We start from the raw sequence: 26,157 nt of genomic DNA, 5'->3' as shown, positions 1-26,157 counted from the left end.
GTTTGTGTAGACAGCCTGACAAATGTACCATTTATCTCTTCCATCAGAGTGATACACCAGTCAGTGTGTCCTTCCCTTTTGGGTTACTTGGATTCCTGCTTATCAACATCAAATCAAACTCCTCCCAGCTTGCTGTTCCCAAACTGTCTTCTCTTAGCTACCAAGATGTCCGTTTGCTGCTTGGCTCTGATGATCGAGCTGACCTGTTCAGTCTTATCACCAGAAGTATAATCACTCTACCCTCCGTAACGACTCTTACCCAGATGCAGGAAGTGATGCCATTTGGATCCTACAACTCAGAGGTAACTCACACTTTGCTTTAGTAACTTGCCATCCACAGGGTCAGCTGATCTTGGCCTTTTGAAGGTGCACTTGGGTTTTTGGAATGAGCCAAAACCATTTAAGCCAACTCTGGTGAATAAAGTTGGTCATTAAATTAAATGCTTTTCTTATTTCACTTTATTTTGTCTTCTTTCTTTTTCCCCTTCATTCCCTCTTTTCCTGCTTTTAGCTTTAAAATAAGGTGGGAGTGTTCATGTGCTTAGCAGACCTTTAGGGTTATCATGATAGGCAGCAGAGACACAGCAGTGCACACGCTCATCCCGGGAGCTTACATCTTAGTGCAGAGATACAAACCACTGAAAAATACATATACTATTAGGTGGCAATAAGTGCTATGAAAAAAAATAAAACAGAGAAAGAGGAGGATACATAGTACTGTGGTTGGCAGGTACAGGGGCTTTTTTTAACATAAGGGGGCCAGAGAAAGCCTTCCTGATAAGGTGACGGTTGACAAGAGAGAGTATGAATATCTCTGGAAAAGAAGCTTTCGGGCAGACAGGAGAGGAAGTACTAAGGCCTTGATTTCCTGGAGCAGCTGGTGAACTAGAAGGTGAACTGATTTGGCAAGCTGACAGAAAGACTCACAAGTCAAACTTTAAAAGAATTTTCATGACCCAAAAGTAATTTCTCAGCTGTGGTTAGAATCAGTTAACTGTGCTCCCAGTAAGGCTGAGGTGTCCATTTGAAATGACTTATTGTCTCACCTCAGGTCACACACTGCCTGCTAGTACTTCATTCAAAGGTCCTCCACCCCTGAGTAAGGTCTGAGACAACAAGGAAAGCCTTAAAGGTGTGCAGTGTTGGGGAACTCCACGTGGGGCATTTCTCACTAATCCTGTGTCTTTTCAGTCCCTCTATAGGCAGACGTTCCAAGCATTCTCTGAGATGCTTCAGAGTTTGGTGATAAAAGACCCACATTTGGAAAATCTTGACACCATTTTTAAGGTATATCAGGAGAGATGTGAACAGGATATCGGGAGAGAATGGGAAATGGTTCCTATTTACTAGTGAAAGTGGAGCAGAAAATACGGAAGGGTTAAGTGGTAGGAGTCAGCAGTTAAGAGTATCAGCTCTCAGTTTTGAGTCAGACTTGGGTTCAGATTCTGACTCCCTGCCGTTCATTGGTTATACATTCAGCAAGTAATTTAATCTGTCAGTCTTTTCACCTTTAAATGGAGATAAGAATTACTGTGAGTATTGAATAAACGGCCTTCAATAAATGGTTTAAGTGGTAGCTATAATTATTCCTTAAATTACTAGTGCTTATTACCATAGAAGGGTTTCAATCAGTGACCAAGAGAACAGAATCAGCCTCATGAGTGAGTTGAATAGGCAGCTGCCTACCAGGCGAGATTCAAAAATCATTAATAACCACCTGCTCGCCCCTGTACCCATTCGAGTATATGCCATTCCATCAGTGGGGGTTTATTCATTGAAGTGCATTCACTGCAGTTCAAGTATCTTGCTCTCTTACCACTTTTTAAGATGCAGAGATCCCAGAAACAGATAACCCTTTAAACTGTTATTAATGATTTGCACCTAAATACAGATGGACATTTATCTTAGCCACAACCAACCTTAACATTATTTCTCATTCCTCTTCTATATATACATCAACACTCCAGCCACATTGGGCTTCTCTCCTTTATCTGGTTGTGCCTGGTACTTTCCTGCCTTGTCAGCTTAGTTCAAGCTGTTTCTTCTATCTGAGATGCCACTTTCTTGACAAAGTTCCTGCCCATGAATATTACCTTCTCCATGAATCCTTCCCTGACTGTCCCAGGCAGATGCAGCTTCCCATCCTCAGAGTTCTTTACTAGCACATCATTAGTTTTCTTCCTTTCCAAAGCAGATTTCAGAAGTCTAAAAACATGCAGATGAATCGAATAAATAATTGAAGAAAGTAGGATAAAGGAAAAACTAGTCTAGAACATAAGCCCCTGTAGAAGCTGGGCCACCTGGTCCCCTAGATCTCTGTGCCATGTTTGTCATCCCACTACCTTTGTTTCCAACCAAAACTGGTTCATCATTTACAAAAATATTTTCAGACATAGTAGTGACATGTGGACATCTCCCTCCACATTTTCCTCCAAACAACCTAGGTGTTATCCCAGGTCTTCCTTAATAAACCATTCAGGCTCCCTTTATTTTTCACAGCACATGGAGCCCTGGTTACAGTCACTCAAAGACCACGAGCGGGAACGGGCTGCAGCCAGCATGGCTCAAGTTCTGAAGTGCTTATCAAGAAATCTCAGCCTGAAGGTAAGCAGCCCTTCAGCTGAAGATGAAGGATCCAGAGCCGTCCTTTTACAACCTGTTTCCCCTCCTGTTTACGACTCCTCAAATTTGATGAGAGTCCTTGATGCTCACATGATGGCATTTAGTGTTATTCGTATGTCTGCTCCTCTCTTAAAATTTGAGCAGCATTGAGGCCAGGTACCGTGTTTATTAACTTTGTATCCCCATTGCTTAGCACAAGAACTGGAACATAACAATACAGTAAATGTTTTTCAATGAATGAGTAAATAAATGTGACCCGAAAATATCTAAGGACCCACAGTGATCTAATTTCTGTGCAGTGTTATATTTGAAGTAATAAAGTCCGGCTGGCAAATGTAAGTATGTAAATCAATTTAAATATCTCTCAGCATCTCAAAGGAAACGGTTCTATGGTACCTCTTTTCAAATCCCATTTTGCTCTTTCTCTCGCTTCTCAGTTGTTCTGAGTCCTCTCCTGTAACTCCTAAACAGCATTCCCGCAGATGAGATCCTCTGTCCTGCTCTGTTCCTTTTTTCATCTGCAGTTCTGTCTTCTTCCGAGTAGATGTTCTAGGCACTGGCGCTTCTCCTGTTCATTCGTCATTTCTCCAATCTGGTTAAGTAAGGCCCAGGAATTGGAAGAGAAGTTGCTGGGTGGGGACGCTAGGTTTTTATGCTGGAATCCCTCAGAGAATTTGTCCTTGATACAGCTGTTTTTAACAATCATGCTTAAAAAGGACAGCACTCCGCTAACTCTCTTATTTCTCAATTTGAAAATATATCCAAACTTTCTGTGTCCTCATTGGAGTTCAGTCCCTCAAACTATGCTGCTTTTTTCTTTCTTCAGTCAGTGAAAGCAGGTAACTTCTGGCTGTCAGTGACGACCTTACTATTCTGTCATCACTGACCACCCTGTCGTTAACCACAATGCATCATTCTTCCTCAGCCTCTAATTTTGGCGACAGATTGAAGATGCAAGAGTTTCAGGTGACTCCTTTCTATCCATAATCTCTCTCGAGGCCCTGCAGATCTTCCTTAGCGTTTCCTTCGTAGGGAAAACGTAGGTGCCACTGGGGTCTGTGAACACCCGCAAGGCTGTGCACAGAATTCTGGGTGGTTCAGTCTCCCGGATTTTTCTGAGGAACTTCCATAGTTTTTCTTAAATCAACTTTCTTGAATTATAATTTATACAATGAAATCCACCCAGTTTAACTGTATAGTTTTGACAAATGTATATTCCTATTGCCCCTTATTTTTTTCATATTCTCAGATAAGTCTTAAAAGATAACGAATTTTAAAAGAACATTAAAAAACTGGGGAGTTTGAGATTTACAAATGTTAACCACTATATATAAAAATAGATTTAAAATAAATAAATAAATACATAAAAAGAGAACATTAAAGAACTACTTAGTGGTCAGACTAGGAACATAATTCTCCAGTAGCCTTTTTTGTCTTAATAAAGTTTGAGATTTTTTTTAATATTATGAATATAAATATGCTCATTAAAGAAAAATTTTTATTAAAAATTTTAAGTAGAAGGAAGAAAAACTATCTCCTTGTCATCCGGAGATAGCCCCATTAACATTTTTTTTTTTATTCCTCCTGCGTACTTTCTTCTGCGTGAATGTGTTGGGGTGGAATCTTCCACTCAGTTCCTTCTAGTTTGTTCTCTACATGCAGCCAAGGTATTTTCTTAAAACCCAGCCACTCTTGACCCACTGATTTCCATCTGCTCTTAGGTGATCTAGCTCCTCCTGCCTCCCTGCGCATCCTGACTTATTGCAGCCACACTGACCTCTCTTATGTTCTTTGCCATATAAAGCTCCTCTTGCCTCAATGGCCTTTGTACTTAGTACTTCCCCTGCTTGAAATGACCTTCCCCAACCTTTCACATAGCTAATTCCCCCTCATTCTTTAGCACTCAGTTCAAATGTTCCACCTCAGAAAGGCCTCTGCTTACAAATAGATCTACCCTTGCTCTCTCTCTCAACTCTTTCCTTCCAGGAGCCTCTTAAGATCAGAGGTTATCTTGTTTATTTCTTTGTTGATTTATTGCCTGTTTCCCTCTGATAGAATGTAAATTTCATCAGTGATTCTTTGTCTTATTCACCACAGCATCCCCAATGCCTACCTAGCACAGAATATGCTACTCAGTAGATGCTCAATTTAATATTTATTGAATAAATGTCAATCAGCTCATGTCCCTTCTCTGCTCAAAACCTTTCAATGGCTAACCCTCCAGTGGCTTCCCATCTCACACAGAATAGAATCCAAAATCCTTACAATGTTTTATAGATTGCTATGTCATCTCGCCCCATCCTCACCTGCCTCCTATTTTTTTTTCACCCTTAGTTACTTTGCTCCAGCCAACCAAGCCTCCTTTTCCTCATAAGCACCAGACACAATCCCTTCTTTGTTCATGTGCTATTCTCTCTGCCAGAGTGCTTTTCACCCAGATACCTGTCTATGTGGCTCAGTCCCTCCTTACAGCCTGACTGTTCTAAAGTAGCATTCCCTATCCTTGTCCCCTGCATTTTTCTTCATCATAACATTTATCACCATTTAATATATAAAAAATATTACTTCTTTTTTTTTATTTTATGTTTCTCCAACTAGAATGTCCCCTCCATGAACAGGAATGTTAGCTTTTGTTCACTGCTTATATTCCCAGTGCCAGTCATAGTGCCTTACATAAGGGCCACAGTCATAACCAGTTTTGGGCTCAGCATTGGCACTCAGTGTTTGTTGATTGACTGAAGGAATGAACGTTATTATCAGAGAACGAAAGATGTTACACGGCTTTGTGTATGTGTTGCTGTGTTTACTGTAAATAGGTTGTAGAAGCTATTGTTCATAGTATCTTAGTATATTTTTCTGAAGAGCCACAGAAGAAATTCTTTCTGCCTCAGTCCTAGGAATAGCTGTGCTTCCTTTGCACAACTGTTTGCTTCTTATCTTATGGGTAGTGTGAATCATATGTGTGCACCTCTGCATTAGCCCTGAGGAAGTTCAGAGCCTAGTTTCGTGACCTACTTTGAGCAAATGATGATTATGCATTCTGCATGCTAACAGAATTAAAATTCTTAATTTCATTATTCTTTTCTGCCTTCATTTTTTAATATGTCCCATTTTCTTCACTGTTTATTTTAAATTATGCTTCCTTTTCTGATGCAGTTTTTACCAGCTACCTTACTTTTTTCCCATAATAGGGCAAAATATCAATAAATACATTTTTTTAAATTGTATTAAGTAGTGTACCTCAACTTTGAGTCCAGCTTTTTCACTTAGCAGACTAGCACATTTTCCTGCCTTATTATGAATTCCTAGGATAATTGATTCCTAATGGTTATATTCAGAGTTATCTTTACTGTTGGGCAATTATTTTCAATATGTGGTCTCTAAAAACAGTGTTAGAGTGAATATCTTTATATACAAAGCTTTTTCATTTTTCAGATTGCCTACTTGAGTTAAAATTTGCCCTGGATATCCGCTGGATATATTAGATCTACACATGCTAAATGTTAACCTGAAGAGATCCAGGAGCTGGATGTGACCCCTGCACTTATCTTGAGTAGGGGATGGAAGTGGAATTACTTCTCAACAACTTAAATCTAAGGCACCAAATGCACCTATATTCTAATGACATCTTTCTTTTGCTTCCTAACTAGCTTCCACTGCAATTCCAAAGACTTGGACATCTAGTGGCTCTGATGGCACTACTGTGTGGGGACCCGCTGAAGGAGGTGGCCGAGGAGGCTGCAGAGGGCACACACTACCTGCTGCATATTACCCTAAGGATGAAGTGTAAGGCACTGCTGGTGGCAGCAAGACCCTGAATTAATTCTCCAAAACAACACAAGCACCAGCCTCCTTATGCACTCACTCCCCACATTCTAGAAAGATCTTTACAGTAGTTCATAAAGAGAAAGATACATAGTCCATAGGCAGAGACAACACTGACTTACTGATCAGAATCATAACACTGGATCAGACTCATTAGTGTCAGCTACCTGCATGGCCATGGAGTTGGAGTAGTCAGCACTTGTCCCTGTGGACAAGCTGGAGTGATTAGTGTGGTCGAAAGTGGAGGAAGTTCTTGCCAGCATTTGGGCCTTCGTTTATTTATTTGTCCCATAAATGTTTACTGAGTACTTACTCAGGATCTAACAGTAACCAGAAAATAAGAGATCCAATCCTGAAGTACCACGTAGTCTAGTGGAGGAGTCAGACAATCAAAGAATCAACAAATAACTGTTACAGTATGCGAAGATAACTGCTATGAAGGGAAATTGCAGAGGCCATGAGTAAGAATCAGATCTAGTTATGGGATTCAGAAGAGTCCTTTCTGAAGATCACCTGAAAAATAAAGAACATTGGCCAGGTGGAGTGTCAGACGAGCACATTAGGCTGAAGGAATAGCATGAGCCAGGGCACTCGGCAGGTATGAGGTTGGGGTATTTGAAAAACAGAGCGGGGGCCACTGTGGTCAAGGAATCAATCATTGACGGCTCCTGCCCCCGCCTCCCCGCTACGTCCTGCAATCAGAAGGAACTTCAGACGGTATCTAAGCCAGCTTCCCCCCGAGGGTTTGAGTCTGTCTGCTCTGTTCCCACCAAGTAGTTGCCCTGCCTGGGATTGCTCATACGGGCGATAAGAAAGCTCTGTGCTTCCCAAAGCAGCAGCCTCACCTCTGGGCAGCTGTGAGTATGAGCATTGGCTACCAGACATATAGCCACAGAAATACAGCTGATTGTTCATTCAACAAATATTTTATGAAGTACTTCTTGTTCGAGGGATGCACTGGTGAACAAGACAAGCAATGTCCCTTCCCTTGATCCATAAGGTCCCTTATGGTTAGAGAGACAGTATCCTCAACCAAGGGCTCAAAGACTTCCCATAGATAAATTTCCAACGAACATGAATCACAATAAGACATGAGAAAAACAAGGTACCGTGAGGGAGTCTTGGCAGACTCAGTAATCAGCCAAACCAGACACATTTAGAATTCTTATAGCAGAATTATCAAACTCAGTACAAACTTGTGCAGTTTTTTGTGGGGACATAAGCTTCATAAGGAGACCCCTCAAAAGTCCCCACCAATGGAGAAATGAGTGGTTTAGCTTGCTTTGGTTGTACTCCCAAGTCACTTAAAAGCTCTACCCTTACAAAAAGCTCTTTTCTTTTTCCTTCAGCTCTTTATAAAAGCTCTGTATTGCCCTACAACAGAGGGGAAACAAATCGACCTAGCACACACTCCTTGCCCCAGGCATTTTTATTCAAGTGAAATAGAGAAGTGTGAGATCTTGGGATTCACTTCAACCTGGAGATCAACCAGACTTGCAAAATCAAGAAGAAAGAAGCCAGAAAGTATTAATATTTCACGTTTCCTTCTCAGATATCACTCACGACAAGAAAAATCGAAGCTTGAAAGAAGCAATGAAAAAATGTCGAGAACTCCTAGAACTCTACAGTATTCAACAGTTCTACAGTTGTCCCTTCAAAATTGCACAGGTAATCGGAATGGCTAAAATTATAAAGACAGACAGCTTGAAATGTTGGAGAGGATGGAAAGCAACCAGAAGTCTCATACATTTGTCCATGAGAATGTGAAATGGTAAAATCACTTCGGGAAAAGTTTAGCTAATTGCTTATAAAACTAAACATACAAGATTTCCCAGAGAATTTGCTCTCTAAACACTCCATAGTCTGGAGACGAGGCGCTGTGGTCATGACTCTTACACTCCTTGTCCTAACCCTACCCAGCCTCTTGCAAATGTAAACTTTTGTCCCAAAAAGGACCTACAAGAGGATATGGTTGACCCAACAAGCTATATGCTTTTTAATTAATGTATTTATTCAATATTCAACAAAATATTTTAGCACCTACTAGGTACCAGGAAGTATGTTAGGGGAAATGGAAAAAAAAACCTTATAGATCTTACTATAGGATCAAAAGTATGAGGTAATTTAAATTTTCTGAACATCAGTTTTCTCATCTGTATGATGAGGATCTATAAAAACTGGAACAATGCAGTTATTATAAGAGTTAAATGAGATGCTATATAGAAACACCTTTGCTTAGGGCCTGTCACAAAGTAAGTGCCCAGTAGATTATACATGTTATAATTGTGTGAAGGACCTTATACACCACTAAATGCAATGAAAAGCAAAATAACACATCTTTTTACTATATTATCTCCAGACAAGGTATTTTAGCTGTGCCTGCATCCCTGTCAGCTATATAGCATTAGGGCTTTTCCTTAATTCCTATCCGTATAAAAGTGTGACTCTTTCTGAGGATCTCAGTAATCAAGCTTCTTTCTAAAAGTCAGAGCTGTAAAAGGCCATGCACAGACCCTCACGGGGGACATTGGGTTGCTTCCAGTTTTTCACTATTGAGGTAAACAGCTTTATACCTCTTTGTATGATTCTCTGATCATTAACCTAGAATCTATTCCTTGTTCAGGGCTCTTTCTGTCATATTATATATCTTGAAAGTTTACTTTCCCTAAATCATCTCAGGTCTTCGAAGTTTTCCTCAATTCAAATGAGCTCTGCCAGTTTGTAATGACTACACTAGATGGCCTGAAAAACCTGAAACATCCCTGCACCCAGCAGTCAGCGGGAGAGTTGCTGATAACGTTGGTGAAGAGTGCGGAGTCCCGGTTTGAGAAGGTAAAGAGCCAGGTTTGGAATATTGGAAAGACCCCTCCCCTCCTGCCACTGATGAGCTCTCTTCTGCGGCTCCTGTCCAGCAGAAAACAACTACTGAAGGGAACCAGGGTCCCTCCTTAGTCCATTTGGTCAATGTTGAACATTCACCCATTCAACAAGTATGTATAAACAACCACTGTGTGTGCAACTAGGGAGGGCAATTTAAAATAATCTAAGACATGGTCCATATTTTCCAAAAGAGTGTAGTTTTTCTGAGAGGATATAACTAATACATATGAGAATGGTGACTCCAACAATTTAGATCCTCATTCAGGTTAGTTAGAGGTATCAAATTTTTTAAAAAGTCAAGCCATCAGTGATCCTAGAAGGAGGCCAACTTAATAAACTTAAAATCAAGAGAATTTTATTTTTAAAGGATAGGTATAGAATTTTAGATGAGTAGATATTTTCTTATAGAACACTGGATTTAAACCCTAATGATTATTGAAAAGTCAGCTGTTAATTTCTTTGAAGATAATCCATTTTCTCGCTGATTTTTCATTAAGTTTGCTGATTGCTTGTTTTTTCCTAAAATATATTTGTCAGTAACTTCTGCTTTCAAATTTTAAGTGATTGAATTTTTTCTAGTTAAACTTTTGAAACTGATACCTCATGTTAGCATATTGTGAATAAATGTCATAGAAAAAATCAAGAAAATTTATTTAAATATCTAAAATTGATACATGGAGAACTAACAATATAGTTACACTGTCTAGAAATATGAAAGGACATACTGGAAGAGGTAAAAGGGATAAAAGTAGTTGTCACTGGAGAGTGGACCTAAGGAATAGGCAAGAGAGAGCCTTGAAATACCACTGGACTTTTTAAATTGTGTGTGTGTTGCACTTGGATAAAAATAAAAAGTAATCTTTTAATGATGAAAACCCATTTTCTAATCTGTTAAAATAGCAAAGATGCAAAAAGAACAGTACTATTTTGAAAGATGGTGCAATGGGCACTTGTATCATTTGAGTGTTTTTGGCTGTAAAAAAACAATCAACTGTAAGAAGCTTAAACAAAGTTTTTATCATCTCATATAATAAGAAGTCTGGAAGTAGAGTATGTTTTCTAGGATTGGTTCAGTGACTTGACAGTGTTATCAAAGAACCAGGGGCTTTTCCATCTTTCCAACTTGGCTTGTTCATATAGTCATAAGATAGTCACCACATTTTCAGACTTTATGAGCAGATAAGACAATATGATCCAGCAAAGAAGGGAGAACTTGTCTTCCTTTAATCACAGAGAGAAATCTTTACTATAAGCCCTGAGTAGATTTTCCCCCATATTTTATTGGCCAGAACTGCATCACCTGCCCATCCTCAAATCAGTTTCTGGTAACTGGCGATAATGATGGCCATTTTATCTGAGGCTGTTAAGGACTGCCTCTCTGAGAAGCTGACATTGCCACAGAGAGCTGCAGCCATGCGTCTGTGAGTGCAAAGAGCAGTCTAAACAGAGAAATGGACCAAAGCCCAGTGGCTGCTGTTCTCTTTACCCGAACATGATAAGCATCTCCAGGAGGAAGGCGGGTATGACTCCTTTTCCATTCTCAGAGTCAGAGTGGTAAAAACACAACTTCCCTGCAACACTTTCATTAATCTGTCTTATTATAAACCAATACATAATCTTTGAGGAAAAATTAGAAAACATAGATAAGCAAAAAATAAATATCCCATCACTCAAAGGCACATTAATATCTTTGTATATATGTTCTTCCAAATCCTCTTATATGCATATCCATTCATATATGTATATTTTAAGTAGTTTCAATAATAAACTTTTTAAAAATAATAAACATTCTGCTTTAAAAGTTACCCCCAGGACCGTATAGAAATAGCCACAATATTCTCAGTAACTACCACTGCTGACAGGATTGGGGTCTTAGTTATTTCTTTTCCCTCTTCAGGTGCCAGAAATTATGGGGGTTATCTGTGCCCAGCTATCTGTAATCAGCCAGCCTAGAGTCCGCCGACAAATCATAAATACCGTGAGTTTGTTTATTTCCAGGCCCAAGTACACAGACACAGTGATCAGCCACCTTCTGTGTCATCCAGTTCCATATGACAGGTAACAGAATCTGGTACAGCCTCTGGAATAAATTGGGGTGTGTGACACAGCTCTGAGTATTGTAGAACGTGGTTGCCCTCAAAAGTCTAATGTTCTTATAGAAGAGGTAAGATATAGACAAATGCCTGCAATATAAATCAGAATATAATGCATAGAATAAAGAAACAATCCAGCAAGTCCAGAAGGAAGAACATTTGTACAGAATAGTTGGACTGAGCTCTTCAAAAAAGTTATTCTATTGATTGTAACCATGAGTTCAGTTTTGAACATGCTGAATTTAACATGCCAGTGAGATACTCAAGTGGAAATGTCAACTAGGTAATTAAATGTGTGGATCTTTTCTGACTGTTCCCACTATGCATAACATGCTGCCTCTCAAATTCAATGATCGGTTTAGAGATTGTTTTGACATCTTGTTTTGATTTTTGGTTTGTTGGCTTTAGAAAATAAAGTACTTCATACCAGCTTAAAAAAAGTTAATGTCATGAAAGTAAAAATTGTGCTGAGGGTACTGTTCTAGATAAAAAGACACTAAAGAGACATAACCAAATGCAACATGGGACCTTGATTGGATCCAGAAAGAAAAACAAAAGCTATAAAAGAAAATTTTAAGAAGATTTAAATAGAGACTCTATACTAGATTATTAAATTAATGTAGTTTTCTTAGGTGTGAAATGACCACATAGTTATATAGAAGAATGTCCTTATTTTTAGGAGATAAAATAATTTAGGAGATAGAGATTTAGGGGGAATGTCGTTATGTCTACAAAACACTTGAGAAAGATTTAGCCGAAAGATATATACATAAAAAGAAAGTATAAATATATACATGGGAGTTACTGTTATGAATTCAGATAGTAAGTCTTGATACCCTGAAGAACTGAGCAGCTGAGCATCAGAGAGGAAAACCTCTTATAGACTGGGTTCCAGACAAACTCTAGGAAGCTTGTGGTCTGGGTAAGCTCTAGGATAAGCCATTCTCCTGAACCCTCTCACTCTGGGATTTCCAGGCATCTGGCTGAGTTGTGGAGAACTCTGGAGGTGGAGCTGCCCAGCACAACCTGGATCCTGTGGAGGCTCCTAAGGAAGCTGCAGAAATGCCATAACTTGCCCACCCAGGAGAAGATGGCCTACGTGGCTGTTGCTGTAAGCCACTGAGCTCTGCCCTCCACCCTCAGCCCGCATGCTCCCTTCCCAGGATGACTGGCCCAGTACCCTCCCTAGCTACTGTTCCTTTGGTTCTTCTCAAAGTTTGCTTCTGTCATCTTTTATAAATCTATAATGTCTCCACCGAGGGATTGACGTGGAGGGGGCTGGGATGAGTGAAGGAATCAGTATGGTTTAATTTGTTTTAAACATTCCTTCCCTCATCTTTTAAAAAATGTGTATCATCATAGTTAAGAGTAATACAAACTTGTGAAAAGAATTTCAAATAATACAGAAGAGTATAGAATAGAAACCAAAGGTCTTGCTTGAGCAGAGGTTGTCAAACTTATCCTGTAAAGGACCAGATGGTAAGTAAATATTTTAGGTTTTACAGATCACATATAGTCTCCACTATATATTCTTTGGATATATTTTTAAACAATCCTCTAAAAGTCTAAAAACCATTCTTTGCTTATGGCTACACCATCTCCTTGAAATCAACTTTCTAGAAGTGTTCATAATATATAAACTTTTTGTGTACATACTTGTATACTTTTTTCCCCCATATTTTTCCTTTTAAATAAACTTTATTTTTTAGAGCAGTTTAGGCTCACAGCAAAACTGAGCAGGAAGTAAGAGAGTTCCTATATATTCCTTGCCCCCTACATGCACAGCCTCCCCTCATCCACGTTTACTTTTTATTTTCTTCCCTACCAGTTTATGGTTCAGCTTTCTCTGGCCTAAATTATCATACTTTTTTTTTTAGCTTTCAAACTTATTTTGATGTCTCTAGTCTGCTATTGTCTCCTCTGTTATTCTCTCTGTTGTTGTGGGTTTATGCCTTTTTAAAAATCCCTATAATGTCATTTTAGTGCATTTTTAGGAGTTAGGGCAGGTAAAAGTATACACGTAATCACATTAGTCTATAAAATTATATTATGTATTAATAGGCTCCTATTACATAGCGTTTGATGACATGCTGGTTTTCATTTAACAATATATAAACTACTTTCCATATCAATATACAGGGCTCTCTGTTCTCCTCTTCATGGCTGCATTGTAGTTAATTTTTAATTACCTTTTAAAAATAGGTAATACTTGATACCAAACTATTTATTTCATTGTTTTCTGTTAGTGAACGTTTTGACCATCTTCAAACTTTTGCCATTAAAACAGTGCTGTAGCAAACTTAATCATGCATACATAAATTTTGTTATACATACTGAATTATTTTCTTAGGATAAAGTCCATTGAAGGGGAATTTCTGGGCTTATTTAAACTTTTGATGATGTTCCCAGCTGGCTATCTAGAACACAGCCCTTCTGCAGTGGTGTCTGAGCACGCCCATTTACCTACTCCCTCACCACACTGAGCATTGGTGCCTAGCTGATAGGTGAAAAAGGAACATTGTTTTAATTATAATTCCATCATTGATGAAGTTCAACATTTGCATATGGTTTTTAATTGGTCATTTATGTTTTTTCTTCTTTTGTGACTTGTCAGCTTATGTCTCATACCCCAGTGCTTTTCAATTTTAATATGCACACAAGCCATGATCATCTGGGGATCTCATTGAAATACAGATTCTGATGCAGAAGGTCTGGGTTGGGGCTTGCTGTTCTCCATTTCTAACCATCTCTCAGCTGATGCCAGGGATGCTGGTGTATGGCCCACACTTTGAGTAGCAAGCTTTTCATTTTTCTCCCCTGATATGTAAGGGCATTTTATATATTAAGAATACCACATTGATGCAAATACTTTTTCAGATTATTTGTCATCCACCTTTGTTTATGATAAATGTCACCCTGGCTTTAAATTTGTGTGTGGTCAAACATGTTAATAATAGTTTCCTTATAGTTTACTTCTGGATTTCAGGACGCCTCTCACTCTGGTAACCTTCAGTGACCACTTCACTCCTGTTCCTATCCTCCCTCACTTTCGTGTCCCTGCGCAGATTACCACTCCTGTTCTGCCTGTGGGAGAACCAGAAGGCATGTTCTGGCACAAGCAGAAGTGAAGTGAAAGTAAGGATTAGGGCTAGCGGCTGTTCTGCTCCTTTTCTTCCACAGGCGACAGATGCCCTTTATGAGGTGTTTGTGGGAAACAGGCTTCGAGAAGCTACATTCCGACTCTTTCCGCAGCTTCTCATGACACTGCTCATCCAGATTCACCACAGCATTGGCCTCACCATGTCTGATGTCGCCATCCCAAGTGGCCTGTACACAGACCAGGAAATGTCTTCAGAGGTCACCCCTTTGTGGTACTGCCCATTGTGATTTCGCTGACCTTAACTCTTAGCACTGGGCACTGTGGCAGCTGCAAGGAGAGCCAAGATGTGGCCCCAACTGTGGGAGAGCTTCAGTCTGTTACCCTCATGAGACATCAAGACGAAGAGCCCAGGAGTCATTCTGGGCTCTCATTGGCTGTCTTTGGTTTTATTGGTACCAAGGTCAACTTGGCTCTCTGGGTCCAGATGCTCTGCAAAATAATGTGAGATAGCGTGCCAGCCCTTTCTTTATAAATCAGAGACAGAGACCAGCAAAACAGCCTTAAACCCACCTCCCTAACCATGCTGGTTCACAGTCAACAGTTTCTCATTTCTGCTTCACTGCTTGGAGAGGTATTTTTAGTTCCCCACTAGGATCTCCATAGAAATTTCTTAGTGTTGCTGTGGCACATGGATTTCTTTTAGATGAAGTGCTCTAATGCAGAACATTTAAGAACACCTGACTAAGAGACAGGAGATCTGAGTTCTAATTCTCATTCACTTAAATGCCTACGTATCTTGGGCAAATCCTTGTGTTGTTCTGTTCCTCAATTTCCTTATCTGTAAATGAGATCAGGCTAGGTGTTGTCCAAGAACCCTTCTAGCTTTAGGACTCTCTGATGTTATGTCCAGAATATTAGTTCAATAAGTAGTTTTAAAAAGCAGTGGGGGTAAATTTTATGGGGTACAAATTGTATCTAAATAAAGCTTTTTCCCCCCCCTTTTTTGCAGGGAGCATCAGTTTAGCATCCTATATCATTTGTTTCATCAGAGATTTCTTTCCATACTCCGGGGAAACAAAATCTAGTTAGAGTTCTTTATGCTTAGAATTTGTATAAAGGACCTTTCAAGTTATTAGAGCAGTAAGAGTCTTTTGGGAAATCTGGAAAGGAGAGAATTACAGTCCAGCAGCAATTGATGCACGGCCCTTCTCAGTGAGAGCAGAGTGATTTTGTGCTGCTAAGCTGGAGAGACCTGTTCTGTTCACTTGTACTGTTTTTGTTTGATTTAGCTTTGCCATACAGGCTACAAAGACTCTCCTCCTCAGAACATTCTGCTGGCAGGAATTCAACATCATGGAAAAGAATAAAGGATGGGCGCTTCTGGAAGGAAAAGATTGCCATCTTCAGGGAGTGTCCCTCCTTGCCAAGTAAGGGTTCCCTGCCGTGCACACCTGCTCTCAATCAGCATCGTTCTAAGGTTTTGTGTGTGGAGGGGCGGGGTGGGATTGGGGGTTTTTTTGTTTGTTTTTTTTCCTTTTAGTTGCCACAGCAACCAAGGTTGAATAACCTTCTCATCACAGGGTGGGCAAATACCCATCATGCCAGCCAAATTTTTCAGAGGTGCTGGCCCTGCCTTACCCTCCTCTGAACCTAAAGCTGGGCGAAAACTTCAGAGGTCCCCAGCCCTGGGCGCAGTGCTGTCTGAATAGGAGCGCTGCTAAGAGTTGCTCTGTTGGTGTTCTGTTTTGCAGTGCGTTGCTGGAAAGGAATCACTTCCTTGCACATAAGGTCATGTACCTGTTGGTCCCTCTTCTTAACCGAGGAAATGATAAACATAAACTCACATCTGCAGGCTTTTTTGTGGAGGTAAGACTCACTTTTTAGAAGCTGGATTCAGGAAACCTATAAAGCAGCAGGACTTGCCTTCCTAGGCCCTATCCAACTTAGTGACAGGCTGGGATCCAGTTCAGACATGGGGCAGAAATAATTTCAAAATCAAGCCTATTGAAATTCTCCTGTCTATGTGTTCATTATTCAGTGTTCCTTATGTACCTAGGTGCAAGCATTACTCTGTAATGTATACGCTGTATAGTAGAGGATTCAAAGAAAAATATGTATTTTGAAGTTGGTGGGAAGGTGGCTCCCTTCATGAAAAAAGGCTTAAAGGTACCTTCTTTGGCTGATTCCTGGGTTCTTTCAGCTTCTCCAGAGTCCAGTGGCTAGGAGACTGCCCAGCATATACTCTGTTGCCCGCTTGAAAGACTGGCTACTTCATGGAAATAAGCTTTTTAAAGTTCTTGCCCTGAGGGGACTGCACTATCTTGTCAGACACCAGGAGACGGTAGGACCACTATCTTTTTTCAAATGTTTAAATTTTAATTTTTTTGGTAACCTGTAGAAATCTTTAGGACTGATAATTCTTAAGTCACAAATAAAATATATCCCAGAAATATACCCAGGAAACTAGTAACAGCTGAGGAGGTAAATGGAGTCACCTGCGAACAGGAGTACATCCTTTGTACATTGAATAGGGTGGTGTTCATTTGAATTCTGTGTCTACTGACTATTAGACATTTAATGAAATCAAAAAAGATAAAAAAGCCCAAGTCAGTTGTATCCATAATTTTTGAATCCTGCAGTTTGTATAGGAGGTACCATCATTATCATCACAACCTGGGTAACATTCAGGTGTCCTTTTATGCATTGCACCATGTTACCCTATGGAGTAAATTGGATAAGCCATTGTATCTGCTCCCAAGATGCTTATCATCTAAGGCAGAGATCACCGACATTCATATTGGAAGCTCATTTTCCACAAGCCCAGCTAGAAACTAAAACTAGGTCAGAAGAGAAGAAGATTAACCCCTGAATCTTCAACCACTTGAGTTCTCTTTCTTTTATTTAAAAGATAGATCAATCGATCGATCGATCTGAAACAAAAATGGCAAACATCAACATAAGTTAATTCTGGTTGATTGGATACATGAATATTTGTTGCGTTATTCTATTTAATTTTTAACATGTATGATTTAAACTTTAAAACCCTGAGACTCCTTTTGGGGGTTTCAGAAGAGCAGAATCCCAGTTTAGAATGGGAAGGACCCTTAAAGGCACTCAGTTAATTTCTGCTTGAATTCCTGCAAGGCATATTTTAGCCTCTGTTTGGATACCTTCCGTGTTAGGGAATCTCTGTGACCAGCTGGCCAGTCCACTTTCTCTCATTGCTAGGAGAGAAATTTCTTGCATTAAGCCCAAGTCCCTGTTGCTGGACCATCCCCACCTGGTCCCACTCCTGTCCTGGGAGGCAGCTCACAGCAGCTCTGCTTCCTTCTCTGTATGTCAGCCCTGCCAGTACTGAGAGAGGGCATCATGCCCTCTTTGCTTCTCTTGTGTTCTTGACTAGCCAGCACTACCACAAATTCAAAAGCACCAGGTACAGAGTACAGGTGGGAAGCCCTACTTTGGTACCAAATGAAGTGCTATCAGGATGAGTGTTGATATACTTCCTTTGGGCACACAGAGGGAAGACATCAAGAGCCTGTCTCCATGCATCTTAGACTTCTTACGTGAAACTGATGAGAAGATTGTTTTGTTGACCATCCAGATACTCCTGCAGCTCGTCAGGACAATGGATTTCACCACCCTGACTGCCATGATGAGGACCTCGTTCTCCTTATTTGGTGATGTAAGACAAGGGGAGAAGAGAGAATGTCCTAGGGGGACGTAGCTAGCATAACAGCAAATAGAAGTTGGGATAGTAATAAATACACTCTATTTTACATAGTAATTCTTATGTTCAGAGCACTTACAGATCTCCTCTCTTAAGACCCTTCCAGGTAACCTGTGATGTTAGTAGGGCTGGTGTTACTGTTTTTCAGATGAAAAAAACTGAAACATAGAGACTTGCCAAGGTACTCCCCTGCTTCATGGGGTGGAGAAGAAGTTTGAGAAAAGACATTGTCTTTTCCTTCCAAGAAACAGTCAGGACTGGGTCAAGATGGTGGACTGTACATATGTCCCCATCCCAAATCCCAAAGATGTGTCAAAAAGACAAGGGATGGAGCACAATGAACCACATCCTTGGAAGAGTCAAATATGCCAAGGCTGGGATTTTGAATTTCAGCAAAGTAGCTTGTGTGAATGGTTGATACCAGCAGTAGGTATAAGCTGTGATGACTTCAGGTGGGACTGGGCCCATTTCTCATTCGTGGAGTTAAAGAACAAGCCATGCAAAGCAGCAAATGTTGCCATCTGTAGTTGTATTTGGTTTCTCACCCTCAGCTGCCTACAGCTAAATGTCATCATGTTAGGACTGGTGTTTCAGCTGACCTCGAGCTCTTGTAAGTAGAGCATGAACACTTTCAGTGAGTTGCCTCCCTTTGAACACTCCCTTCATAGGTAAGACCTGATGTTCATCGTCTGTCCATGACCCTCTTTGGAGCCTCTGTAAAGTCTGTGAAATACACAGATAAGAAGCGTGTAGAGAGCCAAGTTCTGGGCAGCTTGGTCCCACTACTTCTGTATTCCCAGGATGAAAATGATGCAGTAGCTGAGGTAATGCCTACGCTCAACTTCTTTCAGCCCTGAATACGTCCAAATCCAGAGCCAAATCTGCAAATAGGTGTTCATATCTTTGAAGGCAGGGCTTTGTGCCATCTTTACTCCCCACTTCCTCTGACACAGGCTTCCTTTCAATTATTTTGCCTAAGTGAATTGTGTGAAAAATCTTACTGTTTATTTCTGTATAGCAAATCATGGCCCTTTGTGGTTAAGAATGACATACTATACCTTTTTGTATCTCCGCCTCAATATTCAACCTAGCACAGAGCCCATGTGTACATGTGTGAGAGTTTCTTGAGGGCGTAAACCCAGAAATGGAATATCTGGGTATCTATAACTTTACTAGCTATTTACAAATTGCTAAACAAAGTAGCTGAACTAATTTGTATTCCCATCAGTCCCCAAAGGAATTTTAATGGCCCAAAAATCTAGTGGAGACTCACCAGGGGTGTTGAATGGTGCATGAGAGGCATTCTGCGAGCGATGAGTAGTGAAGAGGCCCACTTGCTAAATTTTGCTCAAGTATCAGGATCAGGAAAGGATCAATACCCTGCAAAGTTTCTCCCAAGCTAGAGATTCCACAAGGACTATGAGGAGGGCATGTGTAGAGTGGCAGGGAATGACGTAGAAGTAGCAGGTGGGCATAGGAGCCCTACCTCTATAGAACATGGGGTGGTGGAAAGTGGGAACTCCTGCCCAAATCTCTGGTCTGGGTATTACACTTGATAGCTCTTGCTCTTGCCCTAGACCAGTGGTTTCTACCTCTTCCCCAGAACCCTGCAGATTTTATGGGTTCTCTTTAGGGACTGTTTGGGAAAGTTGGAGGAGGAGAGCAGAACTCTGGTTCCTTTCCACGCCTCCCCTCACTTCAACCAGGATGATTCTGAGTTTATCAGCTTTCTATATTGGACTTCAGTGTCAGTTTTATTTGAAGAAAGGTAACCCCAACTAAAAAATGTTTGAAAATGCTGATCTCTGGTAACCCTTTACACAGGAGAGCAGGCGAGTCCTAACCATATGTGCCCAGTTCCTGAAGTGGAAGCTGCCCCAAGAAGTGTACTGCAAAGATCCCTGGTACATCAACCCTAGTGACGTTGGAATAATCTGCAAATTCTTTGTATGTGAGCAATAATGGCTTTATTAACTCCTTAATATGCTGACGTGCTTATTTTTTTCAAACATAGTTTTTAATGGAGGAATATGACATAAAGGAAGTATTTCCATCCCTTCTCATATCAGCAACTGATACCTATGAACTGGCTTGTACTGTGAATCCAATTTTCTATAGTTCCCTCCCAAATGAGTCAAAATTCACTTTCTATTACCACCCTTTCTCACATAAAAGACTAGTTAACCCTGTGTCAGAGGCTACAGAGTCAGGCTGATAGTAGATGCTCAAAACACTCTTTATGGAGTGAACTGAAACGGGGTTGTGTATTGCCTTTATAGTGGGCTCTAATCTCTTCCTTGGATGAAGTGGGTTGTTTTATCCTCCATCAGAGCATGGGCCCCAAGCAAGGACTGCCGTGCTCTCGGAGGCCATGCAGCATGATGGCAGTACGCCACTGGCTGTGCCAGGATGCAGATGGCATCCTTTCTCTTCACAAACTTGACAGAAGCTACTGAGGCTGATCTTAGATGCACGCTTTGAACCAGGGCAGGCCCAGGAGGCCCATCCATGGTTTTCTAGACAACTGACTCTAGAACCACTGTGATGACACTTGGACTGACTGTTCCCAGGGATCTTCCATGTGTGTGGCCATTTAGGACCCAGTATGGGTTCCTCTGATCAGACTTACAGGGCTAGGAAGCCCCATGGTGCCCTCATGTCAGGCTTTCCATTGGGGATTCTTTCTCTGACCTGCAACCAAACCTATAGCTGATGCACTAAGAACAGTATTTGCAGCAAGAAATTCAGTGCTGTCAGTGGTTAAGACTACAGATTGTCCATCTTAAATCCTAAGTTCTATGAGAACAAATTCCTGTCCTCTTCCTCCTGTCCCTCAGGTGCTTTTCCTTGTAAGAAAGCCACTGAGAGCTGAACTCATTCATCTAGTAAGCATAACACATCGAATGTGTAACAGGCCATGGAGAACCCAGAAACGTACCAAGGACTAATAAAACTTCCTAAAGGGAGTTTACAAGCTAGTGAGGGAACTTAAACCTCTGTGGAACACTGAACAGAAACTCAAGGTGGAAAATGGTATGTGCCAGGAGAGGAGGACCTATACGTTCCTCAGAGAAGGGCTTGGTCAGGAAGGCAAGAGCTGTCAGGGAAGAGTTCATAGGGAGGCAAAACTCAAGGCAGAGCTTAGAGAACGGAGAAGACTTAGATAATGAGATACAGAGAAGTGAAGACATATTAGAGGCATTACAGGCACAATATGCGTGGATGTGAGCAAGGTGTATTTGGCAGATTTAACAGTACCTAGGGGCTTATTATTGTGGCATGATCGAGCAACTATAGTTATTTTAACCACATACACTTTGTATGTGTGTCTGATATAATCCCTGGCTCTAGAAACTGTGAGAGGCTGATAAAAATAGTGCTGCTACTTCACTCCTTTATACTCTTACTTTTTTTCCCCATTTAGGGAAAAAAATGCAAGGGGAAAATTAACATCTTAGCCCAAACACTGATGTTCTCCAAGAATGCAAAACTTCCTATCAGAAGAGCAGCAGTCTTGTTTGTAGGTACAAAGAAAACCCTTCCATTTCTACAGTCACTGTTATCCTCTACTTTCCCAAATTGTGTTTTTGAGTATCCCCATTCTTTATGAAGATGACTGTGAAAATACTTCTTTGGAGAAAGGGGCTACGTTATCTGTAGGTAACTATTACCGCTTAGAAGTTCAGTTTTTAGAATCTGTCTAATTATCAAAAGGCCAGTTCTGCCAGCTGCTTAAAACCAAACTTAGATCACAGACTCCCTGACTTTATCCTGCATTTAGGGCTCTTACCAAGTTACACGGATCACAGTGAGCTGAGGATGAAGGGTACTGACTGGATAGAGGATGGTAAGTGATAAACACTTGGGTTTAGGGTACCCCATATTTTGGAAGGTGTCTGAGGCAGTGACTGTGGGCAGGCTCTGTGACAGAGCTGAGACTCTGAGAATCAAAAAGTCTGACTTTCATGGTAAAAAAAGTCCTTGGAAACTTCAACCAAATGACAGTCTCATCCCAGTCCAATTCCTTCTTTAGGAAAGGACATGACACTCTTCGTCTAGAAACCAGCTTTGATGAATGTCTCAGGGATAATTCCTAAACTTTGTCTGTCAGGAAATTAGAAATTATGTAAAATACACTCTTAGTAAATTATGATGACCCCCCTTATAAGTACCACAGAAACTGACTGCAGCACTATTTTCTGTAAGTGGTGATTGTCCCGTAAGGGCCTAGGACTTGTAATGGAGAAGTTTTATACTCATGTAAGGCAACCATCATGCAAATGGTTTTCTGAATTGTCAATAAGTGAAATTTTTCTATGATTGTACACCTTTGAGGATTTGACATTCCAAGAATTATTTATTTCCTCTTAATAAGTAGTCCTACAATTAGAAAATGCCATGAAATGCTAAGTCTTACTGTCCAAAAGCATGTACTTTGAGAACCAAATTAAAATCCTGAACAATTCACTGCTTTTAAAATAAAAATATGTAACTGGTAAAATAGCCAGAAGCTGAAACTTATTTAAGAAAGATCATACCACTTTTCTGTAAGGTCTCCTACTTCCCCACAGATATCAGAAGCAAAAATAACTAGGAAAAGTCACATAGATTATTTTATTCTAAGGGTAAGATTCTGCATGGTTGATTCTGGTCAATTCAAAGGAAATTTTTTTTCTAATCTCAAAGACTGGGGAACCAAAGTTTCTTTTCCATTGTAAAGTTATCGATATAGAAGATTTAAGATATACCTATAAATTATGTGCATGTATGTCAGGATGAATCATATTAAATTGCCATTTTGTAAGGCAAAAACAGTCAAGTATCAGCAACTTGTGTGGTTCAACCTAATGGAATAATCCCACTCGCTATCTTCCCTGAAGTGGCTGATCTGTCCTAGAGATAGGGTAGAACATCCTAGCACTCTTTTTTGAATAAGTTTATGTCAGTTACCACAGGTAATTTTAAGCTAAATTTAAACAAAAGTAACAAAAATTTAAATATTCAAATCAATTTCATGACAAAATAGGTTTCAGTTCCTTTGTATTCCAAAATTGATGTCTGCTGTCTCAGATGTCCTGCAGAACACGTAGACAGATTTTCCTGTAAGAACTGAAAGAAACTAAAAGCTAGTCAAGTATTCCATTTTTGGAAATAAACGTGATGAATATAAAGGCTAAAATGCTACTTAAAGAAAAAACTCGGAACTATGAAGAGGCTCTAGCATTTCTGCAAACTTGGAGAATTAGAAATTCAAAAGAGACCTTTTTCTAATATAATACAAACACAGATCCATAAAGTGAAAGAATGATAAATATGTCTACATAAACATTTGTTTGAAGAAACAAAGAAACAGACAAAACCGAAAAATAAACAATAATATGGGGGTACATTTACATTATAATAAAGGGTTAATATCCTTAAAACAAATCAGTACATTCTCAAAAGAAACGTGGCAAATGATATGAATTAGTAGTTCACAGAAGACAAATGACCAATAAATATATATGAAAAATATTCAGTATTACTAGTAATCAAAAGTCTGTAAAACCAAACAATGATGAGATACCAGTATGTGTTTTTCTTTCAAAATGGCAAAGATTACTAATTAATACTGAACAGTGATGTGTTAAAGGAAAACTAATATTGTCATACACTGTGCTGGTATGAGCATAAATTGATACAACATTTTTAGGGGGAAGTTTGGCAATATATATCAAAACCTTTAAATAAACATATACCTTGACTTATCAATCCCACTTCTAGGAATTTTAAGCTATGAAAATAAGTAGAAATTGTTACAGGAATGTTCACTTCAATGTTATCCAAAATGTCAAAAATAGGAAACATCCAAGATTAGAAACAATAGGAAATTAGGTAAATAAATTAGAGCATATCCACACTGTAGAATCATATGTAGCCATGAAAAATATTTGTAGAAGACTGTTTAAATGACTTGGATAAATAATGATACAGTATTATTAAATAAAGTAAGCAGTGATTAGATAATATATACAATGTGGTTCCACTTGGACAAAAAATAAAAGCTTACCTATGTAAATGAATAAACAGAAAAAAAATAACAGTGATTTTTCTCTGATGGTAGATTATAAGTGACTTTGATTTTCTCCTAGTGCTTAGATGTATGTATTGTCTAATTTTTCTACACAATGAATATGTATTTCTTCTGCATTAAGAAAACATATATTAAAACTTATAAAGAAAAATTAAAAGAGAATAATGATTTAAGACTAACCTCTAGGACCAACGCAGGAACTCAGAAATTAACTGTATAATACATCACTTGGCAGATCTAGATAATTTGACTCTAGACTACTTGGCAGTGTGATTATTGTAAAAGAGTGAAATATTTGGCATCTCAGAAACAAGTTTTATAGGTCAGAATTGGAACTGATCTACAGATGTACAAACTTTCACACAGAGGCTTGGAAAAAGTTAGCCCTTCATCTCAGCTGCTATAGGCATATTGGCTGTTTTGTGTCTGGACCAGAGACCATTTCCATAGATGTTCATCTCCAACCTGGGTTTTCTTCCCCCTTAGATCTGAGAAAGCTGCTGCATGACCCCGAGCCCTCTCTGCGCATCATCGCCACCCAGGCTCTGTTGCAAATCCACAAGTTCGGGGCTGAGCGAGATCCCAGGGAGACAGCTTGAGGACTGAGAAAGCTCATCGGTTGTCTTCCTACCTAGAAGTGCAAGGCAAGCAACATCAGGTGGAAACTAATCCCTTTGGAAACCACAGAAGCAGCTGGTGCTCCTTTTTTTTTTTTTTTTCCAGGCATAAAGCAATGCCAGCATGAAGATACCTCCACCCATTTAATTACCTCAGAACATATTTTTTGCTGTCAAAATCTTTAAGAAATTACAGAGGTTTGGGAAAGGCTGAAGAGGCACTTAATGGTGATTATATTGACAAGTCTCTTTATTCTAAACATCTCCATTACTTTTATAGAAGTCTCTCTTCAGAGATAGGTTGATGTTTTTATGGAATTTTTTAAAATACACAAAACAAGTATTTCTGGACATTTAACTTTGTGGTAATATGTTGAAATAAAAGTTCAATATAATTAAATATCATTTTGGCTTTATTTTCATCATATACTATTAAAATGTATTATATTTGTTATCTATTACTGGCCCAACTGTGTGTTTATTATTTTAGACTTTGCCTTTTTTTAGAAGTTTGAGTATTGCTTTTCCTTCTTATACTAAGATACCTATTTTATATGAAATTTTTTTCTTTTATTGAAAGATTAAACTATCACGTAGGTAACAGATGGGATTAGGGAAGGGGAGAATCTCACAGGCATCAGCTCTGGCAAGTAAAACTATAGTAGGTAAAATTGTGAAGTAGGTCAGATCTCTGCCCCTTCCAGCTCCCTCCTTCCTTCTCCCAGATTCTTGGCTCCATGTTCCTTTTTTCTCCCTCTCAGGAAAGAGTCTGACGAACTGTGATGACAAACAGCACTGTACTCCCCCAGTCCTTGAATTGTTTTCCCTTGAGTAAAGGATATCAAACTTGTTGCTAAATTGTGTTATTTTTGTCATTTGACAGTACCAAAGAATCTTTAATGAGGGGAATGTCACACCTCCCCCGCCACCTCTATTTTAGCAGTGTAGATGTAGAAAGGGAAATTTTATTTATTTTTATTTTTTTAATTGACATATAATCAGTTACAATGTGTCAATTTCTGGTGTACAGCATAATGTCCCAGTCATGCATATATATACATATATTTGTTTTCATATTCTTTTTCATTAAAGGTTATTACAAGATACTGAATATAGTTCCCTGTGCTGTACAGAAGAAATTTGTTTTTTTTAATTTATTTTTATATATAGTGGTTAACATTTACAAATCTCAAACACCCAAATTTATCCCTTCCCAC

The 26,157-nt window shown here is 39.5% G+C and overlaps 1 protein-coding gene and 1 long non-coding RNA gene across 9 annotated transcripts in view; one reads left to right on the top strand and one right to left on the bottom strand.

Annotated features, from left to right (window-relative positions):
• Positions 1 to 26,157, top strand: part of MROH8 (maestro heat like repeat family member 8) — a 39,743-nt gene that overhangs the window by 12,452 nt on the left and 1,134 nt on the right. For 2 of the 8 annotated variants that reach the window (XM_015237831.3, XM_072944190.1), the window contains exons 6-23: positions 158 to 302; positions 1,192 to 1,287; positions 2,500 to 2,604; positions 6,273 to 6,408; positions 8,000 to 8,115; positions 9,127 to 9,279; positions 11,225 to 11,385; positions 12,396 to 12,531; positions 14,601 to 14,791; positions 15,810 to 15,947; positions 16,272 to 16,386; positions 16,721 to 16,861; positions 18,041 to 18,205; positions 18,919 to 19,074; positions 20,075 to 20,197; positions 21,675 to 21,774; positions 22,032 to 22,097; positions 24,810 to 25,340. In XM_015237831.3, coding sequence (XP_015093317.3) covers positions 158 to 302; positions 1,192 to 1,287; positions 2,500 to 2,604; positions 6,273 to 6,408; positions 8,000 to 8,115; positions 9,127 to 9,279; positions 11,225 to 11,385; positions 12,396 to 12,531; positions 14,601 to 14,791; positions 15,810 to 15,947; positions 16,272 to 16,386; positions 16,721 to 16,861; positions 18,041 to 18,205; positions 18,919 to 19,074; positions 20,075 to 20,197; positions 21,675 to 21,774; positions 22,032 to 22,097; positions 24,810 to 24,922 — 2,356 coding nt within the window. In that variant the 3' untranslated portion in view covers positions 24,923 to 25,340. Of the gene's footprint in view, positions 1 to 157; positions 303 to 1,191; positions 1,288 to 2,499; positions 2,605 to 6,272; positions 6,409 to 7,999; positions 8,116 to 9,126; positions 9,280 to 11,224; positions 11,386 to 12,395; positions 12,532 to 14,600; positions 14,792 to 15,809; positions 15,948 to 16,271; positions 16,387 to 16,720; positions 16,862 to 18,040; positions 18,206 to 18,918; positions 19,075 to 20,074; positions 20,202 to 21,674; positions 21,775 to 22,031; positions 22,098 to 24,809; positions 25,341 to 26,157 lie in introns of those variants that run through there. The other 6 variants (XM_072944185.1, XR_012061713.1, XM_072944187.1 and 3 more) reach the window with 6 other exon arrangements.
• LOC140687425 (uncharacterized) lies at positions 1,561 to 6,227 on the bottom strand. The gene is made up of 2 exons (XR_012061719.1): positions 3,019 to 6,227; positions 1,561 to 2,205 (listed from the first exon to the last, which is right to left on the bottom strand). It is a non-coding gene; the product is annotated as an uncharacterized lncRNA (long non-coding RNA).

Source organism: Vicugna pacos, chromosome 19 (assembly GCF_048564905.1).
Source record: "Vicugna pacos chromosome 19, VicPac4, whole genome shotgun sequence".
Classification (NCBI taxonomy): domain Eukaryota; kingdom Metazoa; phylum Chordata; class Mammalia; order Artiodactyla; family Camelidae; genus Vicugna; species Vicugna pacos.
This window is presented reverse-complemented; position numbering and strand designations above follow the sequence as displayed.